At 32.2% G+C, this 27,808-nt stretch overlaps 1 protein-coding gene across 1 annotated transcript; it reads right to left on the reverse strand.

Moving 5' to 3' along the window:
- Window positions 1-1,971: 1,971 nt before the first annotated feature.
- On the reverse strand, window positions 1,972-27,045 carry LOC140057808 (enhancer of mRNA-decapping protein 4-like). The gene is made up of 24 exons (XM_072103554.1): window positions 26,925-27,045; window positions 26,253-26,292; window positions 25,855-25,922; window positions 25,350-25,461; window positions 24,838-24,937; window positions 24,261-24,444; window positions 23,586-23,748; window positions 22,618-22,725; window positions 22,111-22,304; window positions 21,245-21,434; window positions 19,897-20,071; window positions 19,032-19,086; window positions 18,539-18,633; window positions 16,825-17,509; window positions 16,173-16,283; window positions 15,544-15,688; window positions 15,019-15,214; window positions 14,251-14,394; window positions 13,814-13,929; window positions 13,280-13,445; window positions 8,622-8,808; window positions 4,610-4,817; window positions 3,942-4,105; window positions 1,972-2,612 (listed from the first exon to the last, which is right to left on the reverse strand). The coding sequence occupies exons 2-24, from the start codon at window positions 26,253-26,255 to the stop codon at window positions 2,432-2,434; spliced, it is 3,750 nt and encodes a 1,249-aa protein (XP_071959655.1). The 5' UTR covers window positions 26,256-26,292; window positions 26,925-27,045; the 3' UTR covers window positions 1,972-2,431.
- Window positions 27,046-27,808: the final 763 nt, after the last annotated feature.

Genomic DNA, 27,808 nt, shown 5'->3' on the forward strand with positions numbered 1-27,808 from the left:
CTTTCTCTCATTGTAGTTTTGATATTTAGTCTTTTCGGTACCCTGAAACTAAAAGTCTTCATTACTGTTTTTGTCCTGTTTCCGGTTCCCGTGCTGTCCTGTTTTTTTTTTTTTTCAGTTTCTTTGGGCTGCCTTATACAAGCTTCGCTTTTTAGGAATGTTGCCCCTCTTATTTTAATCATTTTTACTGTTAATTTTTTAATTTCTATGAAAGACAATTAGAGAAATAAATGTTACTTTGATTGATGATTGATTGAACTGTGTGTATATAGTATATACTGTAGTTGTTATCCTACTGCAGTTACTGCAGTAAATACACTTGTTTGACATTTGTTGGTAATCATACACACTGTGTATTACAGTGAGACTGCCTCATAACCTTATACATTGAAACAACTTAAAATGCAGTAGCTTCATAGTAGTATCCCGTAAGCTTTGATTGAACTTTATATTTATACTGGGTAACCTCTTCAGTCAAAGACTGGTCTCCCAGAGGGCCCAGTTGGTGATCAGTGGCTGTGATGTACTAATACACCGGGGTAACGCCTACTCGTCTCGAAAGATGTACTAGGTTCTTTAAAGTGCACACGAGCTAGATGTGTACACTGGACCTACGGTTTATAGTCCTTATCCGAGAAGACTTGTTCTACCACCAGAACCATGGAGTGAGTGAGCCTCGAACCCCTGCCGATGTTATGGCTACGTAATTACGGTTCCACTGTCTTAACCGCTCGGCCACTCACTCACTCTAAGCTATATACAACCAGTCAACACGTGGTCCCCCACTTGAATGTAAGTTGACCTATCGCAAGTGACATTTTTGGTCGTGATTGGTCGAATTACGTGCTGCATGCTTACATAATATTTAAGTCTTAAGTGCAATATTATGATCTGCATTCTTTGGTTGAAGACAAATTCAAGGGCTCTACTTCGTAGTTTCTAGCCAGCTAAATTAACAAATTTAATTCTTTGGTGAAATAAGTAGATATTTATCACCTCATAATGTCTGGTGTTGCCGGCATTTCAATGGTCTTAATAAAAATGGAATGCAATTAAATTTCAGAAAGGTATGTTAATGGTGGATGATGTTAATTAAAAATAGAAAACAATAATTAACTACATCAACATTTTCCATTTTTAATTGTAAGAGTAAGTAAGTATTAAGAGTTTAATGTTAGCTTTGATGTAGTATATATATATATATATACAAATTGTATCTTTTTAAAATCTAGATATTAAATTTGACTGAATTCAGCTGGTTTTCTGATAAGAACAATATGTTTTTATACCAATATCGATTTTTGAAACGCTTTAAATATTTTTACTGGATTTAGCTTGTAAAAAAGGTCTAAAAAGGTCATCAACTGTGTATTCAACACATTACTTTAAACTATTGATCATACTTGATGTTAAAAAGTTACTTTTATTTACATGATCATTTTATTAATAAAAAATAAAAAAATATATCTTTTATGATTGTATGTTTAAAAAAAACCCATAAATTGAACAAAATAAAAAAATTAAACTGAAAAATATATGTTCAAAATATTTATTCTTTTTTTGAAAACTTGAATACAAAATCTATCAAAAAAAAAGTAAATATATACAAAAAACTAAACTAAAAATGATTTTCATGTATCACATAAACTTTCTTAACTAATTTTGAACTGTTGTAGGTTATGTATTTGTTGTGGTAACTGTTGCTATGGTAACCGTTTTTGTCTCGTATCAATATTTTATCAATTTCAATTAATTCTATCTATCTAAAAATGCAGTATGGCCATTCAATACCAGCAATATGGTAATATAAAGTACATTTAAAAAAACATGTATTTCAAAGAATATGAATATATTTAAGGGTTAATTAAAAGAGAATTATTGCATACGGCCGTAGCCATAACAAATGAACCCAATGTTGATTGTTCGCCATGGTGATTAACGAAGCCATAAATATTGATAAAAGTCAAAGTATAAGCAAAAATGGTTTTTATTATACAATAAAAAAAAGACATTATCGAAAATCAATTTTTCGTTACTGCATACACAACAATTTACCTATTTTTAGTTACTCGTTATATTTTTCGATTTCTGCTGTTAAAAAAACGTAACCTTAATACGAATCATAGATATGGATTAAGTTCCACAAGATTTAATCTGCATTAAATCAAGTTTAATCTGTTCAACCTCAAGTTGTTATTTAAATGTGTTGCCAGCTATGAATGGTATGGACATACTGTATGCATAATATCCAACCAGTAATATGCATAAAAACCTAGAATTAATTACTCGAAAAGTTGAGAATGCAATTCCACCGAGAAAGAAGTATTAGTTAATTATTATTATTATTAAATGTTTTTTTCTACGACAGCAGTTTTTACCGAGAGAGAAAAGGTTAACCAATTAGTTAAGAGCAAAAATCCATTTTAAATGCTCATTTTAAGATGGCCTGACCTTGCATGACTAACTTACGAATCGACTTTCTTAAGGGATGGCTACGATTCTTTTCCACAAAATCTGTTAAACGCTGACACATCCCCGTGACAACGCCCGTGAGGTGTTCACGTGTGAGGTCATTGCCGGGGTCAATGGCCAAAACACATTCATCTAGGTACCTAAAGGCAGATTAAACAAATATTAATTTGAAAAAATAACATTTATGTAATTAAGTTAACATACTAATGTAAAATATGTTTTTAAAATTAAAACATATTGTTTTAAATATTAATAAAACGAATCTAATTAATAATTTAAATTAAACTTAATAAAAGGGTTGACATTTTTGTTGAAAATTTGCCTGTACTAACATTAATGAAATAAAATAATAATAAAATTAACATTAATAAAAATAAAATATAATTCATTTTTGTATTAAATATATTGTATTGATATTATACATTTTTTATTTTACAAACAAAACATGTAACTAAACAATAAACAACACCCATTTTGCTTTAATTAATAATTTCAACTTGTTTAATTAAATTATGGCAAAATATGATTCATTTTTGTATTAAAGATGTATTGTCCCCCAAAAACATGAACAATTAAACATTAAATCAGACTTTAATATGTTATTTTGTAGTTTTAATAAAGTTAATCACTTCAGTGGAAGTCAAAGTTATTTCAGTTAAATGATTTTTTTTTGACTAATTTTTGGTGAAAGTTAATAACTATTTTGATACTTCAAATTGACCCACTTTTTTTTCGAAATCTTTTATTTTTTATTTGTTTGGAATTAGTCAAAGGGACAATACATTGTAAAGAATTATTTTTTCAGGGGGAAAAAACATCTTTATATTGATATTATACATTGATTTTTTATTTCACAAACAAACATGTAATAAACAACACCCACATGGCCTTGTAGAGTATCCCACATCATATTGCAGTAAAAGAAATTTTTAATTAATTTGCAACTGAACAAAGCAAAATCCATCAGGCCACAGTAGTTTTATTACGCTCATTTACTTGTCGTTTTATTCTCGCATTACAAAATATACGAACGTGTGGAGTATAATTATTTTAAATTGTAATTGCGCAAAAATGTTAATTTATTAACAAAGGTTTTTTATATTAAAAACATCGCAATTGTTGATGGCGTAAATATAATAATAATAATATATAATATTATGCTTTTAATACGGCTTTAAAAAGCATCACACGCTTTTTAAAGCCGTATTAAAAGTGTGCCTTGTAATAATAAGTTTGATAATTCCAAAAAAGTGTGGAGCATATCAATAAAATTGATCTAAACCTGAAAACCAATAACGCATAAGCCCGACCATAAACAACACACGCATAGCCGACAAAATTCAGGTAATATAGACATAAGGTAAGGTAAAAGAGACATAACACAAAATCACACAAACCTATGTAAAAATACACCGTACAAAGATATTAAGGATGAAATCCCCCCAAAAAATAAGTTAAAAAAAACATACCTATATTTAATATCCGTGTCGGTATCAAGTTCTTGTGACAACTGTTGTAGTAAAGATAAGATGACTGGCTGGTCAACCGGACAAGGAGTTTGACCGAATAAATCTTCTGGACTGAATGACTTACAGGCAAATAATACTAACCGAAGATCAGATGCACTCAGAGCCTGAAAAATTATTTGTTTTCATTTAAAACTTTTTTTAAAAAAGCTTTAATTAATTTCACTCAAAAAGTAGAGTATTTAGGGACCATGTCGAAATTATTCTACATACTGCAGTAACTGCAGTAACTACATTTTGTTAACACTTTAAGCAATTATTTTTCAAAAACTTTTTTTTGGTAATCATACACACTGTTTATTGCGGTGACTGTCTCATAAATTTCTACATTGAAAAAACTAAAATTGAATAATAAAACATAAGAAAAGTACTGCTAGTATACTACTGTAGATTGATATGGTACGACTTAATGACTTGACTGCACATTTATCATTTATAATTATTTCGTGCATACAAATAGTCTTTTTTCTTTCACTTTCAAAGGTTGTACTAATTTATTTTACAAACTATTGTTGTTGTAGAACCATAAGCTATAGCAATAATGACGGATTTTACAAATGGTTAAAAACAAATAATTTATAATTTTTGTAAATAAATAAAAATATGCATACCGTCTGGAACGCCTCATTTATTTGACCTTGACTGAGTTGTTGCGCAATCCTGCTCTGCGTTGCTTGAAGGTCAACCTGCGGCAGCGGAGTTTGCGACCGTATCGCGGCGCTAATGCTATCCTGCACGGTCGCCGAGTGATCCTGTAACGCTATCGTTAATTCTTCTTTTACAACTTCTTTTAGTTTAGTTACAATGTTTTTCTCCATGCTATAAATAAATTTGAATAATTTAAATAAAATTGAATAATATAAATCAATTTGAATAACTTAAAAGCCAGGTGCGGGCAAAAAATTTCTATTGATCATACATTCCAATAATTATCGATCTATAGTTTCCCCTATGTTTCATAATTTTGGGGATTTTATTTGTCTTACATGAGCTTGTTGAAAATAAGCACTTTCTTATCAGTGGGGGGATAGTTCAAATTATACAGTAAAATCTCTATTCATTTGTACACAAATTTTGTAAATAGAGAGGCATTTTAAAAAGCTACGAAAAATAAAGAGTGTGGTAAAAAATGTTATCAGATGACTAAATATAGGTAATTATTAACTTGAATTTTACATTTCTGGTATTTTTATTCAACTTCAGATTTTTATTTTTATGCTATAGCAAAAATTATCCACCGTATATCCACTATCTTTTTTCACCTTCTAGGGAGTCACCAGACATGTTATTACATTAGGTTAACTACCTAACTACTGAAAAAAGGTCTTCCTAGTTTTTATGGCAGAATGTTGCCAAATTTTGTATTTGATCATATTAAGGGAAATTCATGTTTTTTCGTCTTGATTTCTGTTACAAATATTTGATTTATGTACAATTAATCAGATATTATATTTAAAATTCATGCCTGTACCTGAGCTTTAAATAAATTTGTATTTTAATCTAAACTAGACATGTAACTCGTCACTTTGACGAGTTAGTTATCCGCACGACAAACGCCACGTGCACGTCATACGTTAGAATATTGCACACAGAAAAAATTATGGCATTATGACCTGATCTGAAGAATATGATATGTTGTTAGTGCTGAATTCTGTCAATTTTGTGTCATATAGTATATACATGCAAACAGTATAATCTGTATACATGTTACATACAGTGTAGAATAGGTGAAATTACGGGACCCGCCATTTATTCAAATTTGTAACATGGCGACGGTATCAAGATGAAACACTAAGATAGCAATTTCGGAAGCAAATTATCTCAGCAACAACATATTAACGTGTAGAAGAAATTTGAATACGTTTAATATTGATGCGCGCTCTTTTAAATATAATGAACTATGATGCAAAAGATGAAAATACGACTTTTTTTATTTAACTGGCAATATGATGACGTCACAGCATCTGATTGGCAAAATGTTCACATGATTTCATATCTAAAATCCAAGAGCTTCCAGAAAATGTTTGAATCGTGATTATCACATTTTATTTTGACGGGCTATTACAGATTAAAATTTACTGTAAAGATGAAATTAATGACCCACGTAATTAAATTTTTAGGCATGATGACGTCATAAAAATTTAAATTTTTTTATCTCATGCGAAAGATAGTTGATTGACCTAGACAATATTAAAATCTCGGAGAAAAAAAAATACGTATAAGCGTGATGCGCTCCATTGAATGTGATGAGCAATAACGAAAGACAAAAAAATCCTATATTTTACATATGATGACGTCACAACATCCGTGAGGTAAAAATTCTGCATGAATTCATATCTACAACATATCTGCTTACATATTAAGTTAAAAAAATTAGGGGTAATCGTTGATCCTGAGAAGCTATAAAACATTCAAAATAGGCATAATTTTGACAACATTTTGTAACTTTTTCAACTAAAACGCGCGCAAATGGGCTAAATCAACGTGTTCGTATGACGTAATTTTAATTTGAAATGATGTCAATCTTTTTGAAAATGACTAGGAAAGGCTGGAAAATCACAATTCAAGAGAAAAAAACATGATTTTCATGCTCTATGCACACCGTGCGCGTAATATTTTTCGCTTGCGCGGTAATTTTGTACATGCTTAAAATGACATGAAACGCGTAGAAAGTTGATTAGAAATTATTTTTGCGCATTTTGAAATTTTAAATGCGCGTGCGCGCGTAACTTTGTGTAAAACACGCAATTTTTTTCAAACAGAAAGTTAGCGCATGATATAAATTAAACTTTCACAAAGTGTCAATTAAAAATCACTTTTAGTTTTTAATCTATGATCAATCATAAAAAATCATAAAATCGCGCATAAGTCACGTTGCGCAACTCTGACGTAATTCAAAAATAGGAGGTGCACAACTTCACGTAAATGCCCACATGTTGTCAAAGTTATAAAATGTTATGTTTACACATTTTAGAGAAACGCTCTACACAAAAATAGCGAGAAAGAAAGAAGAATAATACAGAAAAAAATATTGATCCCATACAATAACAAGGAGTTATCCGCCAAGTGCGGATAACTAATAAATTGGAATAATTGAAATAACATTGAATAACTTAAAATAAATTGAATAATTTAAAAAACATAGAATAATATAAATAAATTTGATTAATTTAAATTTAAATAATATAAATTGAATATAAATAAAATTGAATAATATAAATTTCTACTAAATATTATCTCTGCAACATGATAAACTGTTCAAATCACAAAATAGATAGCCTCTCTTCAAATTCAATTTAGGTACAGTAGGTATAATTTGTATAATAATACAGTTATATACAAATATATAGACTCTAAACCAGCCAGGGATATATTGAAAATTAATTAATAAACAGTGAAACAGAGGGAAAAAGCTGATTTATTACAATTTTTTTCCTGAATAGGAAGATTTATGAAACACCTGCAATACACTGCTAAGTATTCAGCCTATATGTTAATTAGCTTTATCTATAGCAATCAAATGCAGTTTTTTAAAAAGATTTTTCTCTAAATATATTTATTGTTGTAAACCAAACTGCCAAAATACAAGATCTAAACAAGTATAGATTTTTATGAAATTATTTTCAAAATATTATTTGTATATTATTATTTGGATTAAAAATATATAAATAAAATTCTCATCTGAGGGAAGTTAAGACTGCGATTCACAAATCCCCTCAAGCGTTTATTTCAAAATTTGTCTATAAATATCGGCATCATTTTTGCCGGCCATCACGAAACAATTGAAAAAAGGAACTTGAGAACTATATTTATTATTAGATAATCAATATTATATTATATGCTTGTTAGATGTACTTTGTTTTGATAATTGAGTTTGATATACCATTACCAGAATCATAATTACTATGTGCCACAGGCATATATATCAAATATTATAATATTATATAACATCAGAGTGCCACATGCACTTTTAAAATGATTCTGGAAAACGTACCATTCAGTAATGGTTATTTTTAAAATTAGTTTTATTATTTTTATATTAAAAAGGTAAAGTTGCTTCAAGTCATTTTCGTAACCTTATGCGAGAATTTAAAAGTATATGTAATGTTTTGAGAAATTATAAAGTAGTATACTGTATGTTCTGTATAAGAAATTAAAAGGTAATTAATTAAATAATAAAGTATATGTAATTTATAAATAATAAAGTACAGTATACAATATGTAAAGGATAGGAAATTAAATTTTATTAATTTACATGAAAAAGAATTTTAATATCATATAATAGTTATTCACATTGACCAAAAATTGGATTAAAAAAAAGAAATTATTTACCCGAAAAAAACATAATTTATTTTGTCTTTTTTACAAACAAAATCACTATTTTTGTTAATAAGCTTTCAGTTGATCGGTTTTATCAGGAAAATAATTTCTTCATCAAGTTTTTGGTCAAAGTGAATAATCATTTATGGTAAACAAATTGTAATGATTTTTTCAAGGAGAAAATATATCTCATTGGGGTATAAATTATTATGGCTATACAATTGGTTTTGAAAATAATGTTATAATGCCCTATATCGCTGGTATATATACAAATTGATCTGCAAATAGGCATAAACTACCGACCTTCCGACGACCTCTTCCAATTTCACGCCCATATCCTGGTGGATTAACATCTTAGTATCTTCGTGCAACTTTGCGGAAGTTTCCTTAAAACTGGCAACCATTGACTTCATTTCTGCTACAATCGGATCGCGGGCATCAACATGTTTTTGACGTAATTTTTGAAGTTGCGAATCCACATGTTGCAGATCTGTAATAAACAAAATCATATTTCATTTAATTTTGCTTTCAATATTTTTTTTACTCAATAAAAATTTAAAAAAGATTTTTTTTTTTAATACATCTAATCTAAAACACACCTACTGCATGCTAGTGGTTGGCATGTGCACAAAATAGATTAACAGGCTAGTTTGCCCAGGGTAGTTTGCCCAGGCTAGTTTGCCCAGGCTAGTTTTCCCAGGGTAGTTTGCCCAGGCTAGTTTGCCCAGGGTAGTTTTCCCAGGGTAGTTTGCCCAGGCTAGTTTGCCCAGGGTAGTTTTCCCAGGGTAGTTTGCCCAGGCTAGTTTGCCCAGGGTAGTTTTCCCAGGGTAGTTTGCCCAGGCTAGTTTGCCCAGGGTAGTTTGCCCAGGGTAGTTTTCTAGACATTTTTCCTTAATAAAGAAAGAACATATTTGTTTGCTACTCATATTCAAACATCGAACGTGTGTTGTTTTTGAGTGCTTTTGGTTTTTATCTCTTAAAAAGATTTTCTCTTTCCATTCTTTTGGAATTGCGTTTAATACAATTTGCCATTCAGCAATCCAGTTTGATTTATAATACCTAAGCATATCAAGTAACTCATTTGCGTTAATGAACCTATTCTAAATTACAATATCCTTCATATTTCGTACACCTGACCTATCCAGTTTCTAAAAAACATGTCATTGTATAAAATCATTTTGTTATACCAGAGTTGTTGATGCAATATATCATCATAACATAATTGACGTTTAGTCATACCACTATTAAGTTTGACTAAAATACATAGTATAGATTTATAGAAATCGGGTATGGCTTTAAAACTAGCATTTTTCTTATCAATATATGATATGTTTTCAATAATATCTTTTGGGCCTATTCTATTAAAATATGTGTTTGGCAGACATTTCCTCTTTGAATCCTCATTGTTATACAATCTTTTAAGCCAAGATATTTTTAAAGATTTAACCTGTGACCTGAAATCAGGCGCTTTAACACCACCACTTTCATATTCGTTTATAAGAACTACTCTTTTAACCTTTTCTCTTTTTCCATCCCACAAAAGTCAAAAATTATGTTATCAACACGTTTTAGAACACTTTCAGGCGTGTCTATAATACTTGCAACATAAACAAGTTTTGACAGGCCAAGCGTCTTTAAGATAATTTTTTTCCCAAAAATGGTCAGATTTCTTTTTCGCCACGATTTAAGCGTGTTTTGTAACGAATAGATTTTTTCGGACCTTTTCCGGAAAATTCTTTGTCATGGCCAATATAAATACCTAAAATTTTAAAACCGTCAGAAATCCAATTAATGTCCAATAGGTTGTCCTTTTTCTCCCATTTTCCAAGCCACATGGCATTTGTTTTTTCTTTGTTAAGTCTTAACCCAGATACACTACCAAATTTGATAACAACATCAATACACTTTTTTATGCAGTTCTCATCTTTCATAAATAAGACCGTGTCGTCTGCAAGTTGTGCAATTTTGACCTCGACAACAGGGTTTGGTAAAAGTATACCTTTAATAAGTTTATCCTGTTTTATCTTTAACGCTATAATTTCAGCGACCAAGATGAACAGAAGTGCGGATAAAGGACAACTTTGTCTTATACCTCTAAACATTTTAAAGCTTTTTGAGCACCATCCATTGTTTAAAATAATACATTCTGTTTCAGCATATAGAACTCTGAGCCATGCAATAAAAGACGGTCCAAAATTGAAATGGTACAAAGTGTTAACAAGAAAAGTTCTGTCTACTGTGTCAAAAAGCTTTTCTAAAGTCTAAACTTAATAATGCCCATTAACTTGCTAGTATCCATATATTCAATTACATCTTCGATCAATCTGATGTTTTCACCACCAAAACGGCCTCTAATGTACCCTTTTTGATCATTACTCACTTGTTTTAATAATATTTTGTAGCCTTTTTGTTAAAACAAAGGTGGCAATTTTATAGTCAGTGTTTAAGAGGGTTATGGGTCTCCAATTGTTTAGGTCTTCGTGATCACCTTTTTTAAATATTAAGTTTATTACTCCCCTTTTTTGCGTATTTGATAATGCTCCATTCTTTAAACATGGATTGAGAGCATTGCAGACTAATACGCCAATCTTGGGCCATAATGTCTGATAGAATCCTACCGTGAGACCATCGGTACCGGGCGCTTTATTTAGTTTCATACTCCGTATCGCTTCTTCGCATTCTACGGAGGTTAATTCTCCTTCACATAACCCCTTTTCAAGATGTGTTAACTTTGGAACGTCTATTAAATTTAAATAATTTGGAATATCATTTGCTTGTATGTCCTCTTTTGCATACAACTTTTCAAAGTGTTGGACTTCTTATATCAAGATATCTTTAGTTTTTGTGGCGCATGTTCCGTCAGATTTTTTAAATCTTTTTATTTGTTTTCTTTTCCCGTTATTTTTTTCCAGACCAAGAAAGTATTTGGAGTTCTTTTCTCCTTCTTCTACCCATTTCGCTCTTGAACGAATTTGAGCCCCTTTTGCCTCATAGGCATATATCCTCTAATTCTTTAGATTTAATTTCAATTTCTGTATTCACATATTCATCTCTATCGTTGTTCATTAGTTTAGTTGTTGAATTTCTTTTTGTAAATTTTCCTTCTTTCTATTTATATTTTTTGATTTTAGTTTGCCAAAGTTAATTGAAAATTCTTTGATTTTGATTTTAATTATGATTTCTATATTATTAAGAAAATAGAACTGCTGTGAACAGCTATCTATTATCTGATTTTTGTTGAGAAATTGTTCGTCCTGTAATTAATCGGAATTTAATTTCCATAATCCTGGACCACGATCCTGGATCCTAATACAATATATTGTAATTTAATATGAATACAGTTTGTGAAAATATGTGTAATGCTTTAATAGCTAGACCTAGCCTTCCACTAGCCTACTGTCTTTTTTAATTTATTCTGGTTAACTCTTGGTCGTAAAACCGGTTTCATAAGAAAACTGCACTCCACTTTTCCTCCCAGAAATACTAATATATACAACTATATTCTTAGAAGAAGTAATATATTCATAAAAAATATATTTCACAAGATTATTGGAATATTTAACAAAAAACAAATTGTGAACATGATGTCCAATAACTATAAAATTGTAATTGTATTGCATTAATCAATTATACTGTATCTAATAAATAAATAACAATAATCTACATCAAAAAATTAAGAAAAAAATGTATACATACAATTATATTCAACAGTGTAATGACTGCCTATAATTGAATTGAATTGAAATATATATTTATACTGGGTAACCTCTTCAGTCAAAGACTGGTCTCCCAGAGGGCCCAGTTGGTGATCAGTGGCTGTGACTGTACTAGGTTCTTTAAAGTGCACACGAGCTAGATGTGTACACTGGACCTACGGTTTATAGTCCTTATCCGAGAAGACTCGTTCTACCACCAGAACCATGGAGTGAGTGAGCCTCGAACCCCTGCCGATGTTATGGCTACGTAATTACGGTTCCACTGTCTTAACCGCTCGGCCACTCACTCACTCAATAATTTGATTAGGAAAAGGAAAAAAACGTATTCACCGTTTCCATTTTAAAAATGTTTAACTGGACTAGTTACTGGCCCACATGGCCAACAATTTCAGTTAGTGAACTAAATATACTTGCCATGTTAAAAGGACCACATCAAAATTCTACTGCAGTTACTGCAGTAATTACATCTTGCAGAAATGCAGTAATTACATGTTATTTAGCAATGTTTTTTTATAACACTGTTTATTAAAATGACTGCTTCATATACTTCTACTGAAACAAACTAAAATCATATCATTGCAGGAAAAAAAGTTCTGTAGTTACTGCAGTAACTGCAGTAGAATATTTGACATGGTTTTTCTTAATGAACAAATGATAATGTTGCAATAATCAGACTAGTATAGACTATTTATATTCCACGGTATCATTTCTTACAATTTCAAACAATTGTCAACAACTTACTGCAGTAATAAATTAATTACCGCATTAAAAGCACTAGTGCATTACTCGCGGACAATAAAATCCACAAATGCCATGACGATAAAATTAACAGTACGCTATGACAGATTAAAACACTTAAAAACATCAATTATTTCGGTATGATCAGCGTTTAGTATAAGTAACTCTTGGTTAATAAAGATAAATTACGTTATATAAAGACGATGTAATAGGTAGAAATATATCAGGTAAAGCTTTTTACTAAATAATAAATTGCGTAATGATGAAGGTTAATTCTCATCGTAACAAAAAGTAGCATTTTAAACGATTGCGTGGTAAGTAACAGACTTCTAACAAGAATCTTTTAATCCGGAAAGTTATTCTTAATATTGTGATAGATGGACTTATGGTTGGATCCAGGGATTACCAAATACAGTTTATCATTTTTGCACTTTTTAAAAACCTTTTTACTTTTTCAACTTCAAATTAGATTTAGATGAGATTTAAGCATAATATATAAGAACTTACATTCTCGGGTTCCCGATTCAAAAGCTGCGTTGACTTGCGACAGCATGTTCTGACAACTACGTTCAAACGCCGGTAGAATGGACGAATGGAAAGCATCACGATATGTTGATTGTATTGTGTTTGATAACGTATTAGCGGCTGCTTGACCCATGGCTTCCGTCGTTGACTGCAAGGTAACAAATTTAATTTAATAAAAAAAAAAATGCGTTTAAAATAAATTTATTTGCATACTCTGCAGTTGGTAATCATATTCTCTTTGACACTTTAGATTTGGGCCACTTATTTTCACGTATTCTTCACTGTATGTAGTACGTATACAATATATAGCTGTATATACTTAGATGCGACACAAAATAGAGAGCGCACTAACATTTATTCAATGGTATAATCGTTTTTCTCTGCGCAATATTCTAACATGACATGCACGTGGCGTTTGCTCTGCGGATAACCTAACTCGTCCGTAGTGACGAGTTCAAATCTAGTTGATACTTTAGATTTGCACTACTGACCAATTTATTTATATTCTTTACTTACCCGTGACTTGACCAGTTTAGATATATTCTCTTTCATGATGTCATTAGTGGCCGTAATTTTTTGACTGACCGTTTCATGTAATCGGTCACCGAGTGGCTGAATCATTTTCTCAATTTCTAAAAAGTAAATCATAAGTATATCAAACATCATTTAAAAGTTTGTAAAATGATTATTCCAATAACGTTAGGACATTACTTTTCATCATAAAATATTTTATACGCATTCAACAGCGAGCAACTTGCTAATTACAGGATGGATAAACTATTTTATAATTTATCTCACTTATAAACTAAGTCTCGTTTGAGCCTTAGGAGGTGGAATTGAAAGCAGTGAGTTGTAACCCTGGCACTAAGTCAGGATTGAACCCTGGACCTTGGGATTGGAAGGCAAACATGTTAACCACCAAGCTACAGCGTCACTACTTTTTAATGACTTACGTGGCATTACATGTTGCTGTATTTCCGTCTTTACCGTCTTATCCAACTTTGTCGTTACAGATTGTCGTAATGTATGGGAAATATTGTCCATTATTTTATCCTGTTTTTGTTTGTCCTCTTGCTGCGCTAACTTTAATCTCTGACCTTTGACCTTATTAAGAATTTAACCTTCAAAATAGATTTGGTTTTTTCAAAACCATCAATAATATACTTGATTTCAGCGCCATTGTAATATTTTTTAGTATTTATAAATTTCTTTATTTTTTTAATACACACATTAGAAGTTACTAAATCCTAATTACATACGGTCAGACTAACTGCCTATGTATTATCTTAACCAACATAACTGGCGCCCATATAGTGCTACAGTAGGTCATTTTGTAAATGACGAGCCAATAAAATATTCAACTCTACATTGTGTTATGATTCAAGGAAATAACTATGCAGCCTGATATTTAATTAAATCTCCCTAGGCTTAGCACCTGGGCCACTACTTAATTAGATTACACCCCATGATACATCGTCAAGTGTAGAGAAAAGTTAGGCCTAGCCAACATCAAGTGTAGAGAACAGTAGGCCTAGCCATCGTCAAGTGCAGAGAACAGTTAGGCCTAGCAAACATCAAGTGTAGAGAACAGTTAGGCCTAGCTATCGTCAAGTGCAGATAACAGTTAGGCCTAACCAACATTTTATTGTTTTAACATGTTCACAGTGCGGAATTTGAACTTTTAACTTGACTGTACAAAGCAAACAGAAAAGAAAGGATACGTTCTGACTCGGCATGTTTGGTAAACAAATTCTCAACCTTTGAACTTAGTCCTTTTTCTAATTTATCTATTCTTGATTTTAAAGATTGATTAATGCTATTTGATAGTTGATTTCTGTTCATCTCCTTCCTCAGTTGACTCATCTCCTCTTGTTGTTTATCTAATCTCTCTGTTATTTCTTTTAATCCATCTGTGATCTGAGGAAAAGAGATGTTTCCACTGTAAATACGGTGATGAAATAAAATCAAATTAACGCAAAATGTAAAAATCAACCAAAAACCTTGTAAAATATTATTGTATGTTTTCATTAATTTTTAAACAAAAGCCAAATTTTCTATAATAAAACTTTGCGGTTTTGAATGAATCAGATGCTGGAAAATATGATAGCTTCTGTGTTTAAGACTTTTGTTTACTTCCCGCAACTAAATAATCCTACAAGTTCATGTATATTGTAACTGAAAATGTTTGCAATTATGAAAAAATTGTATAAAAAAAATGAAAAGATATGAGAAAAAAAGTAACTCACGCTGCTTAGATCCACGATAGGATTGTCGAGCACCTGTAGCGATCTTCTAACCAAAACTTTCGGGGAGGCATGCTTGCGCTTCTCTTTTTTAAGACGTCCTAATAAGGTCTGATCCTTACTTGATGACGATACATCAGCATCAGAACTGTACAAAAAGATATCTTAGTTTATTTCAATTTCAAATTTGTTCCTACTGCAGTCACTGCAATAAACAGTGTACACGATTACTCAAAAAAGTTTGCTAAATAATTGCATAAAAGGTAAAAGAATAAACAAAATAGTTACTGCAGTAAATTTAAAATGGCCCTAAACCATTGTATTAATAATTAATATTACAAATAACAATTTATCATGGGTTGGCCAAAATAAAGCATTCAGTAATTTACAGCTATAATGAGCATTATAAACAAATTACTGAAATGAAAAAAAAATAAAAAAATCTACACTATCAAAATTTATGTGACATAAAAATGTGATGTGCGCGATATATGAACATGATGATGTCATATCACTACCAAATTTGGGTATATTACTACCATATATGGTTACATCACACTTGTTTTGTCAAAGTAGTTTGATAGTGTGGACAGAGCTTAAAGATTTAAAAAATAAGCTCATGGGCTTGTTACCTGGTTTCATTTCCCTCATGGTCATGCAAATGCATAGTGCTAGAGTCCTGTCCCTCGTCCATTGTTGATTCAAAATCGTCTTGCGGAAACTTATCTAAACTTTCAGATTTTCTAGCATAAAACAAATATAACACAAAAATGATGCATATTTTTCTGTAAGTTCTGTCTACACTATCAAACTTTATGTGACAACAAATGTGATGTGCCCATATATGGACATGGTGATGTCACATCACTACCAAATTTAAGCATATGACTACCATATTTGGGCACATCACACTTTTTTTTCAAACTAGTTTGATAATGTAGACTGAGCTTTAATCATGATTAAATTCTGAGGTCAAATCATAAAAGGTAAAATAATTGGAAATCCCCATCTGGGTTGGGTTAAAGGTTTTTTTCGAAACAGTAGGATCAAAATTTCAGACCTTCATTCCAGAGTGTTTACTGTTTATATAAGTTCTGGGTTCAATCCTGATTGGGTTGGGGCTACAGTCAAATGTTTTTATCAAAATTAATTTATTTTCAACTGTAATTTTAGAGTATCTATACATTCCATGAGCTTACAACAACATGATTATGACCAGATTACAATACCACCAAGCACGCAAGTGAAAGCAACACATGCTCAGAATCGACGTCTTTTACTTACAATTCAACAGCTGGTTTCTCTTCAGCGTCTGGTACTTCCATCTTCTCCTCCTCGTGCTCCGCAAAATCAGCATTGTCACTTTCATCTTTCAACTGTCCATCTACAACTGGTGTTGTTTCATTGTTGATATCGACCTCCGACGCAATGTCCTGACCAAGTATCGTAGCCACTTCAGCACTTGAATCTGACAACCTCTTTTCAAGAAGTCTTGATTTACTTCCGACGCCCGATCTTGAGCTCACTGGTGTGCCATCGTAGTCAACTGGTGATACAGGCAGTGGCAACGAAGATGGCGTCAACAGAGAATCAGATTCTGGTGTTGGTTGTAGAGACGAAGGAGTCATTGTATGCGAACTCTCCGGCGTCATGATTCTTGTTGTGTCGGAGGATGTTCTGGAGCTTAGAAGGTCATCGATGGAGCTGTTGATGGCGGTTACTTGTGTAAAACTACTGGTGCTGGAGACACTATCACCAGTGGCAGAATGTCGAGCACCCTTCATAAAATCCTGTGGTGTCATTAAGACTGGTTGGCCACCAGAACGAGCAGACTCTGACGTAAAAGATGCCGTGGTAGAATTTGAAGGTGTCGCATGCTGATTGGCAGTTGATTCTTGTTCTCCTTGTGAGGTATCAGCATCAATTGACTGGTCTAAAAAGCTCATGTCAGACAAGCCATCATGTAGAGCTGTCAATGAAAAATGTAATCAATTTATTCAAACTTAAGGTACGTCCACACTGAGCCAGGATTTTCTTTCAATATATTTATTAGTAAATATGGTCAAATTAATACATTAATGTATAATAATACAGATGTAAATAAAATACATACAATATAGTCAATTAATGATAAACAAAAGACCATAAATAGGGGATCAAGATTAGAAGTAAAAATACTTGTCTCATAATGACCCCAAATAAAAAAACAAACAAAAAGAAGCAACAACAAAAAAGAAAACAAACCAATATAAAATACTAAAAAACTAAAGATTGCGCAAATAATTATCAGTCATCTGACTGATACTTTGATAAACATTGCATTTTCATATTTCTTCTAAAAAGTTTAATTGATTTAACGTTAATATAGTGGCTGTATTTAGGTTATTCCATTGTGTGGGACCTGAAAAAGTAATGAAAAATTGGCTTTTCCTCAATCTTACGAAAGGGACAAATAATAACAAATTATTGACATACTGAAACATAAACGAAGTAACTTGAATTGTGTGAAGGTCCTTAATTTTTACGATGTTTAACTTCTTAAATAGAGGTTCAGAGGGCGTTCTAAATGGCGAAAAAGTTATTAAGCGAACGACACGTTTTTGTAATATAAGAATTTTGTGTAGATTTGAAGGGTAATCGGTTCGGTGCTAGAGAAAACTCTGGGCTATGTTACATTTTTTTTGGGCTCTGCAACATTAACACATTTCTTAAGCTCTGTCTACACTGTCAAACTTTATGTGACAAAAAATGTGATGTGCCCATATATGAACATGATGATGTCAAACCACTACCATATTTAAGCACATCACTACCATATTTGGGCACATCGCAGTTTTTTGTGTAACTAGTTTGATAGTGTAGACAGAGAATTAAAAAAAAAGAACTATACCAATTTTACATTTTTTCTTATTCGGGCACCAGACAAAAAATTCATACCTACGCCAATGAATATTTTAACCATTTTTTAATCATTAAAATTGAAAGTTGACAAACTCACCAGTATCATCTTGTGACAACGAGCTTATGGATTCACAGACTGATTGCTCTACTGACGATTGTGGTTGGAACCGAATTTGAAATTCTTGCAAAGATCTAAACAAAAATAAAATTCAATTAAATTTTAAGCACAATATTTTTCCAATAAGTATAATACTACACTTAGTACTACACATAAAAGTGTATTGGGTATCTGACATATTAATGGTTCAATAGACTATGCAAGGCTCAATAATATCACACTCCTCTCCTCCCCTCCCCCTCCCCCAACTCTCATTTTCTTCAAATTGGCTCACAGACATGGATTATAATACAAGCATTCGTTTTAGTACAGGTCTGCTAAGGAAAACAAACCAGTAAAATTGATCATTGGTCGAATTAAATTCAGGCCAGTTAAAATTCCGGTCACTTGCTTGGTAGGTCTGCTAAAAATAATCTTAAGACCCCTGAATTTGTTGCGAAAAAATATTATAGAATTAAATTTAATGAATTACTTAGTGTGAACACAATACATCTTGACAACTGTACCAATCACGCTTTCCATCTCTCCTACAAAAAAAAAACCATAAATAAAAATTGTTTTTCATAATATTAATACGTATCGGGCTTCAAAACCACAGACCTTGGGTTCATGTCCTGTATGTTCATATCATCGTGAAGTAATTTCCAGATTGATCGTAATCAAAACGGTACTGGGTATGGTCTACTAGCGTTCCTGCTCCCAACAAGTACATCCATTCATAGAAGCCTTAATGAAGTAAGCCTACCTGGTGGTGGCCATAGAACGGTCCCGAGTTAACGACTATACTTCGGCTTTAGTCGATAGAAGATTGAAAAAATTGTTAGATGTTTGATTATGTGTAGATTTGTTCTTTTATTCAAATGATGTTCTGCATAAGGAAACGGAGATATGAGGTTTTGTTGTATTGGACTGGTGTACAGTAGGTTTGTACCCTCCTATTAAGGGACACTTTTTTGGTCTCGAATGTGTCCCTTTAATAAAGGTTTTACTGTAATAATTGTGACACATTTTCCAAAAATAATATAAATTTTAATATTAAAAAAAAATTCTTTTTTTAATGTTTTCGTCAATTGTACTGTGATAGTGCATTTTAATGTTCTTTCCGATTTATTTATGATTTGTAATTTTTATTGTGTGCATTGAGATTTAATAACGCAATACGCTTTATAAATCTCTATCTACAAACAAACTAGTGTGATGTGCCCAAATATGGTAGTGATAGGCGCAAATATGGTAGTGATATGACATCATCATGTCCATATATGGGCACATCACACTTATTTGTCACATAAAGTTTGATAGTGTAGACAGAGTTTTTAGAATGATAAACAATATACCTGATATATATGTTTCCTCATTGTTGTCATACTCAGCTGTGTGTTTGAGTTTCTTCTTACTGGCATCCACTACATAAAAACTAAGCATAGGTTGAGTGAGTAGGAACTCTGACACAGAACTGATATGAGCCGTACCTTTCTCATCATTTTGGTGAACTTGCAGAATATACAATACCTAATGAAAATATAGAAGATATGTTAATACCGTAGTTCCCCGGGTATAATCCCACTCCCCTTGCACGTGAAATTTGCCCGAATTTGGGAGGTGGGACTATACCCGGGGATTTCCCGCTGCAGGAACTGAAAATGACGATATTTCTTCTAGCTACGATTTAGGCTATCTAAAAGCTATATTCCAGTGTAGGCCTAGCAATCTAGGCCTAGGTGGCCTTACCTGTGCTATGCCTACCGTATAGATTTTCCCCGAGATTTCTACTTAAAAAATACCCTAAAATGTGATCTAGGCCTAGCTTCCTAAATCGACATGAACTCAATCATACAAGTTCTCCATGTTCACCCACACGCTCGAGCTCTCTGTGTAAATCGAATGTTGTTGCATGTGACTCTACTCTACTCTTTTTGTTACAGTAATCAAGCATGCACAGTAGTGTAAACAACAAGACAGAATGTACACGATGGCGAAAGGATGTACAGAACGTGACGATCGGGGTATGCTAGCCTTAAGGTTGTATTCAACTTAACAATGTTTGATGAGTTTTAAGTCAGCCAAATTCAGAGAAATTACTCTATTTTTTTGGTGAGAAATTGACGTCGGCCTAGCTAGCTACAGTAGGCCTAGGCCGACCTCTGGCCTAATGTTAAATTATACACTGGGACTTTGCCCGGGGATATGCTTGCGTGCGAAGGTAATCGTAAAGTCGGGGGTGGGATTATACCCGAGGTGGGATTATACCCGAGGAACTACGGTATTACAAGCGATTGTACAAAGGTCTCAACTTTTGCAAACACACCCACAAAAGACAGGGCACTATAAATTAAATGCACCAAACAATATCGGATGCTATTCTAAAAAAAATATTGTAGTGTTATGACATCATCGTATCCATATATGAATATGAACATTTTTTGACACATAAAGTTTGATAGTTTAGACAGGGCTTAAGGCATTGGTATCCTTAGTATGGGTATGCCAGCCGCTATTCAGATGAGAGAAGAATGGAAAATATGTTCGGGAATGCATTTCTTACTTTTTTAGAATCTAAATAATATATTTTTCCATATTAAAAAAAAAGCATATTAATGAGAGGGGAAGAAAGGGATTACAAATATCTGTGATCTCTCAGGAAGTTGGCTTTCACACATTCTTACAATTTACGAATCTGCTTACCTTTCGTTTAATATCCGACATAACAATATACGACGCCGTTAGGTCTAGCTTAGCTTTCAGGCTAGGGTACGGTTGCGGTGTCGGGCTAGAGAACATGACCGTTTGTAAACACGTCCAAGTCACTGTACACCACATTTTCAACTCGCTGTTTTGGTTGGCGCAAGTTATCAGAAACCGCCAGAAATGAACACTAGATGAAAACAACAAATTTAAAATATATATACCTACAGAACAAATGTACAAGCAAATTCATTAAGTTTAAGATATTTAGAATATCAATTATGATGGGTGATATTTTTTTACCTCCATGAATTTTTAGTTGAATGTTTTTAAACTTGTTATTAACCATTTGACTATTCTAATTTATTTTTTATGGAAATTAAAAAAAACATTAAAACAAACAAAAATGTAATCATATAATACATATTTCTGCCTTGAACACTAAGCTTTCAATTTACAATGATTGACGATCTAGAAACAAGCTAGCTAATGTCAATTCCTTTTTTTTATTACCATATTTAATGAGGGTGATCCATCCAGCAATTGCTGATCATTAGGAACCCTCAGAGGTTCACAAGACAAACATATACACAACATGCTCTACATAAACAAAGTCTTATTAAAAGTATTTGGGAGTGGAGTTGTAATTTTGTCCTTAGAAAAAACTCTGACATGTGACGGGACTTGAACTCCGGACCCTTGGAGCACCAAGCCACAATTGCGCGCATGTGGAAAAGTTGGGACATGCTACTTCAATATTGGTGGTTTATAGGTTCAGACAACTAACGAAACATAATTGCGGTCCTACAGTAGGTATGTAGGTCCTAGCAAATGGAAAGCTTTAAAATAAACTAGTGCTAACGTACTTAGGATCTTGGAACTTATGATTGTCACAGAATAGAATAGTTGAGATGGGTTTTCCACCATGAGGTACCCACTGGTGCAACCTTCTGGGAGGGTCAGTACCTTCCCAGTATATCTGCCAAAATTTGACGCTGCCATCCACACTAGCGGTTGCTAACACAGATGCATCAGGTGCTACTGCTACATCAGTAATTGGCTACAAAGAAAATAAATTAAAATAATTATTTCATTTTGAACAACATTATTTTGAGCTAAATACATTTTGTAATATTACTACTAATTATTAACTAATAATATACTTTTCATAACAATAATAATAATAGTAAGTACTACCATATTTGGGCATATCACAACCATATTTGGGCATATCACAACCATATTTGGGCACATCACAACCATATTTGGACACATCACAACCATATTTGGACACATCACAACCATATTTGGGCACATCACACTTTTTTTGTCAAACTAGATAGTGTAGACAAAGCTTTATAATGATGTTTTACCAAAGTGTGTCCATCTCGTACTGCTATCACCCCTTCTGTAACATCGTACACTGGTGTTGGGTCACTGCCATACTTGTCTGCAATAACGTCAATATCCCACACTTCCGCCTGCGAGGAGGACAAAACGCAAAATATTATAATTATTTATAATCTTAGCTTAAGTTCGGTTCCCACTTGGAAGTAATTTGACCAATCATAACACATAATGGGTTTTATATCCAAACTGTGATTGGTCAATGGCGTAGAAAGTTACTCAACATAATATATTGTAATCAGTACTGATCAGAGTTTGACAAAAAAGTGTTATGTACTCCAAATGGTAGTGATATGCTTAAATATGGTAGTGATATGACATCATGACCTTATTTGGGCACATCACATTTTGTGTCACATAAAGTTTGATAGTGTAGACAGAGCTTTATGGAAGTTTCAATCAATATGTTCGGGACCATGTTAAAATCGAAGTTACCGCAGTAACTTCATTTTATTTACTCTTTAATTACAGTAGTTCATGTAATTAGTTAGCAAACTTTTTTGTCTAATTATACACATTGTTTATTATCTACCACAAACTTTTACATTGAACCAAGCTAAAATCACATTTTACATATTGCATTAAAAAATGTAGTACTGCAGTAGTATGATTTAATATCACAATGTTACTGCAGTAGTATGATTTAATATTACAATGTTACTGCAGTATTATGATTTAGTATTACAATGTTACTGCAGTAGTATGATTTAATATCACAATGTTACTGCAGTAGTATGATTTAATATTACAATGTTACTGCAGTAGTATGATATAATATCACAATGTTACTGCAGTAGTATGATTTAATATTACAATGTTACTGCAGTAGCATGATTTAATATTACAATGTTACTGCAGTAATATGATATAATATCACAAAGTTACTGCAGTAGTATGATTTAATATTACAACCTTGATGTTGTTTGGTACTTACAATGTTATCATGAGTAAGAGCCAGGATTCTACCGCCTTCATCTGTTGAAATCGTTGAGCCAGTTTCGCTTGGTGTATCTGGAATGCACGGGCACCAGACAACACGGTGGAAATCACTGCTAACGTTACTGCCGGCTTGCGTTATATTTACTTTAAGTTCATGCCTGGGATTTCAGTTAAGTTTATCATAGTAATCAATAATAAAACCGTAAACAATAAACAATTATTTATAATAATAGTATTATAAAATGTTTAGTTTTCATTTATTAGATTAATGTTAGACTGTTTTCGTTTAGCTTTTTGCTTATTTTCTTTCAATCCTCATTGAGATCCAGCCACTGATACCAACAGCATTGTCATTTTTTCAGTGCTAATTTTATTTGTAAATCTATTGAGATCCAGCCACTGATACCAACAGCATTGTCATTTTTTCAGTGCTAATTTTATTTGTAAATCTATTGAGATCCAGCCACTGATACCCACAGCATTGTCATTTTTTCAGTGCTTATTTTATTTGTATCTCCATTGAGATCCAGCCACTGATACCCACAGCATTGTCATTTTATCAGTGCTTATTTTATTTGTATCTCCATTGAGATCCAGTCACTGATATCCACAGCATTGTCATTTTTTCAGTGCTCAAAATATATAGACTAGAAATGATATCAAAGGATACTGTATCTTGTCATTGACTTCCAGTAGCTCATACACAGTTACATTTCCCAACTTGTCAATACATGCTAATATGTTGGAGTTTGTGTGGGCAAATGCTAGGTCAGACACAACGTCAACAAACCCTTTGATCAGAGAACGAGTTGATGTCTTGCGATTTAAAATGCGAACACCATAACCAGAGCTAACTGAAAAAGACAGGTAAAATATGTCATGATATAATACATTCATACTGTTTGAACCATTACAGATTTTCTGGCTATGTTTTGAGACGTCCAAATATGGTAGTGATATGCTCAAATATGGTAGTGATATGACATCATGATGTCCATATATGGGCACATCCCATTTTGTTGTCACATAAAGTTTGATAGTGTAGACGAGACTTTAAGCTCCGTCTACACTATCAAACTAGTTTGACACAAAAAGTGTGATGTGACCATGGTAGTGATATGCTCAAATATGGTAGTGATATGCTCAAATATGGTAGTGATATGCTCAAATATGGTAGTGATATGACATCATCATGTCCATATATGGGCACATCACATTTTTTTGGGTCACATTACAGTTCTACTTACTTTTGAGTACATAAGCAACATAATTACTACTGACTGCAATGAGGTTTCCTATGTAATATTTGTGTTCCCAATCATAGTTCACTACCGGAGTTATTTTCACCTTTCACCAAAAAAATTACCAAATTACATGTTAAAATAATACACTCAACTGGTGGCCAGCTCCTTATTTGTCACATTGTCATATTTATTATTAATTTCAAAATTATTATAACTAGTCAAAGAATAGACAGTACAGTAATTACAAGATTTTGATTTGTGAAGTTAACTCATTGTGCACATGCTGGGAAGTTAGGAAGCGCTTCCTCACATCCCACCTTGACACAGCTTTGGTCGGTTGTCCGACATATTAATTGACCTGACCTTTTCAAGGTCATCGCAAATCAAAATGGACCCTCAAACACCAATCAAACCAAAACAATGTTTAATTTGTTATTAGTGACATTATACTGTAAGCCAATTTCTGAGCCGTTTTAGCAAATTGTGTAATTCCAAGACGAATTGATAAGACTTGCCTTACTACTGCCTGGAGTGTTCACATCAATAGACGAGCTGTCACTTGATACAATGTGAACCTCTCTGCCATACACTGGATATGAATCACTAGTGTCATCACCAGTTAAATGTCTACATAAACACAAACAACAATTAAAACATTTATTTTGCCGCGCTTCAGCAATCGATTATTCCAAAGTTATTCCTAATATTTGATCTTTTTTGAGTTTTTACCATCTTTATATATTGTTTTAGCATCAGGAAAAAGAATTTTACATCTGAATTTCCAAAAGTGACAATAAATATATATCTTGTATTTTTTAATGTCCTACAGTATATCAGGATTTAAAATTTTTTTTTCTTTTACAATTAAATGGATAGAATTATTCAGGGACCACCTTTATTAATGGGACACATTAACATGTTTTAACACTACAGTCAACCCCTATTGAGGGGACACTTTGGTTGGTCCCTAAGGTATCCCCTTAATAGGTGTTCTACTGTATCAAAGTGTAGGCTATTTACATTTCTTGTTTAGTCTTCATGAGCAGTGTAGCATCTAGGAGGGAAGCATCTCCTCTGCCGTTGGAAGCCTGCAAAATAAGATACAATTACATTATAACATACTGTACATATTTTGACAGTACAACTCTTCATAAAATGTTTCTATCTTCTTTCAACTAAAAGCGTAGTTAGTCTTGTCTCAGGTCACATTCTATGGTCGCCGTACAGATAGGCTGCTACATCAGTACTTCTATGAGTGACAAGAACGCTAGTTGGTCATACCGTTCTGTCAGTACCGTTTTGATTACCGTTTTGATTTTACAATCATTCGGAAAACAACCTCCCGACAGTGGACAATTAACTAACTTCCTGTCTATTTTAAGCTCATATATCTATCAGTTAAGTTTAATTTTACTTACCATTATTAAAACTTTTAAGTCAGTTTTCTAGAAAAAAATACTGCAATGGTAAAAACAAGATATTAATAGGCTATATTATATATATATTTATTTTATTTATTATCTATAAGTATAAAATCAAATAATTTTAGTAAATTAGTTATTTACAACAAACATCATATATAAGTACATTCCATCATTATCAATTATTATGGTGAATTGCCTCTCGACTACACAGACTTCATTTTACAAACTTTTTCAAAAATGTTTAAATTTAATAAAAAATTATTCTATTTTGCCAATTAATTATAATATTAAGAGTCAATACTATAGGCCTACTCTTTATTAACAAAGACTCGTATTTAGTAATATCACACAAATATACATTATTGGGTATACCAAATGCTTAAAATTAAGGCTTGTTAAATATCTAGGCCTAGGCCCTAGAGTCTCACCACTACTACAGGAACCCCAAAAAGATGATACCGATAGCCCAGTCGATACACGATAGCTTCCCGCCGCACAGACAAAAAAAATATTTTTGTAGGACTAGCCTAGAGGCCTAGTAGGTAGGCTAGCCAAAAGCTTTTTATTAATTATAATCTCATCGACGGTATTACCTATAGCGCTTGGATCCTATTTAAATATTTATAATTTTATACATTTGTATAGATTAAAAAACAGTAAAATTACAATACAGAACGTCTACTTCTTAACGCTTCTAGCCATCATCAGGTTTCTCACACTCCCCTCGCGTGTTTTTTTTTTCAATTTTCTAGTTTGCCATAACCTGACCTTCCAAGTCTTTCAAACTATAAATAAAAATATTTTATAAATAGATATTTATTTTCAAATTTTATGAAACAAATAAATGTTTAAATTGTAAAATTATTAAGCAAATTGTTATTACAAATTTGATTAAAATTTATATTGATAATTTCTTAATCACATATCAGTATAATTTGAGCGAGCCATAACATGGAAGCCTACACATGTGCAGCGTTTACGACATTCAACTTCTTGAATCTCAAACGTCACGTGACATACACCCCGACATCTTGTATCTTTTTTCAATTCGATTATTTTGTACTTAAGCTTAAAGATGTATTGTCCGCCAAACACATGAAAAATAGAGATTAATGAAAAAGAATTTGAATAGACCATTTTGCAGTTTAATAAAGTTAATCACTTTCGTAAAAAAAAAACACTTTAAAAATAATGTTTTCACTTATAAAAAAACAAACGATTTAATTAAAATAAAAAATGAAATTTAACCAAAACCCATTGAATTCTAGTCAACTTGAATAAAGTTATTCAGGTGAACAATAGTTTTTTTCGATTCACTATAATGTGACATTAATAATGTTATATTGAACCAAAAAATTAAAAAAATTAGTTGGGGGACAATATATCTAGGAATAGCATTAGGCCTACTAATACTATATATATCTGTCTAACAAATTTATGATTATTTTGAAAGATCATAATCTGAAAATCCATACCTCCTAATAAATATCACAATGAGGGCCTACAGGAATCATAACTTAGTTAGAATACTTCATGAACATGAAAAAGCA

The sequence above is a fragment of the Antedon mediterranea genome, chromosome 8 (assembly GCF_964355755.1).
Source record: "Antedon mediterranea chromosome 8, ecAntMedi1.1, whole genome shotgun sequence".
NCBI classification, from domain to species: Eukaryota; Metazoa; Echinodermata; class Crinoidea; order Comatulida; family Antedonidae; genus Antedon; species Antedon mediterranea.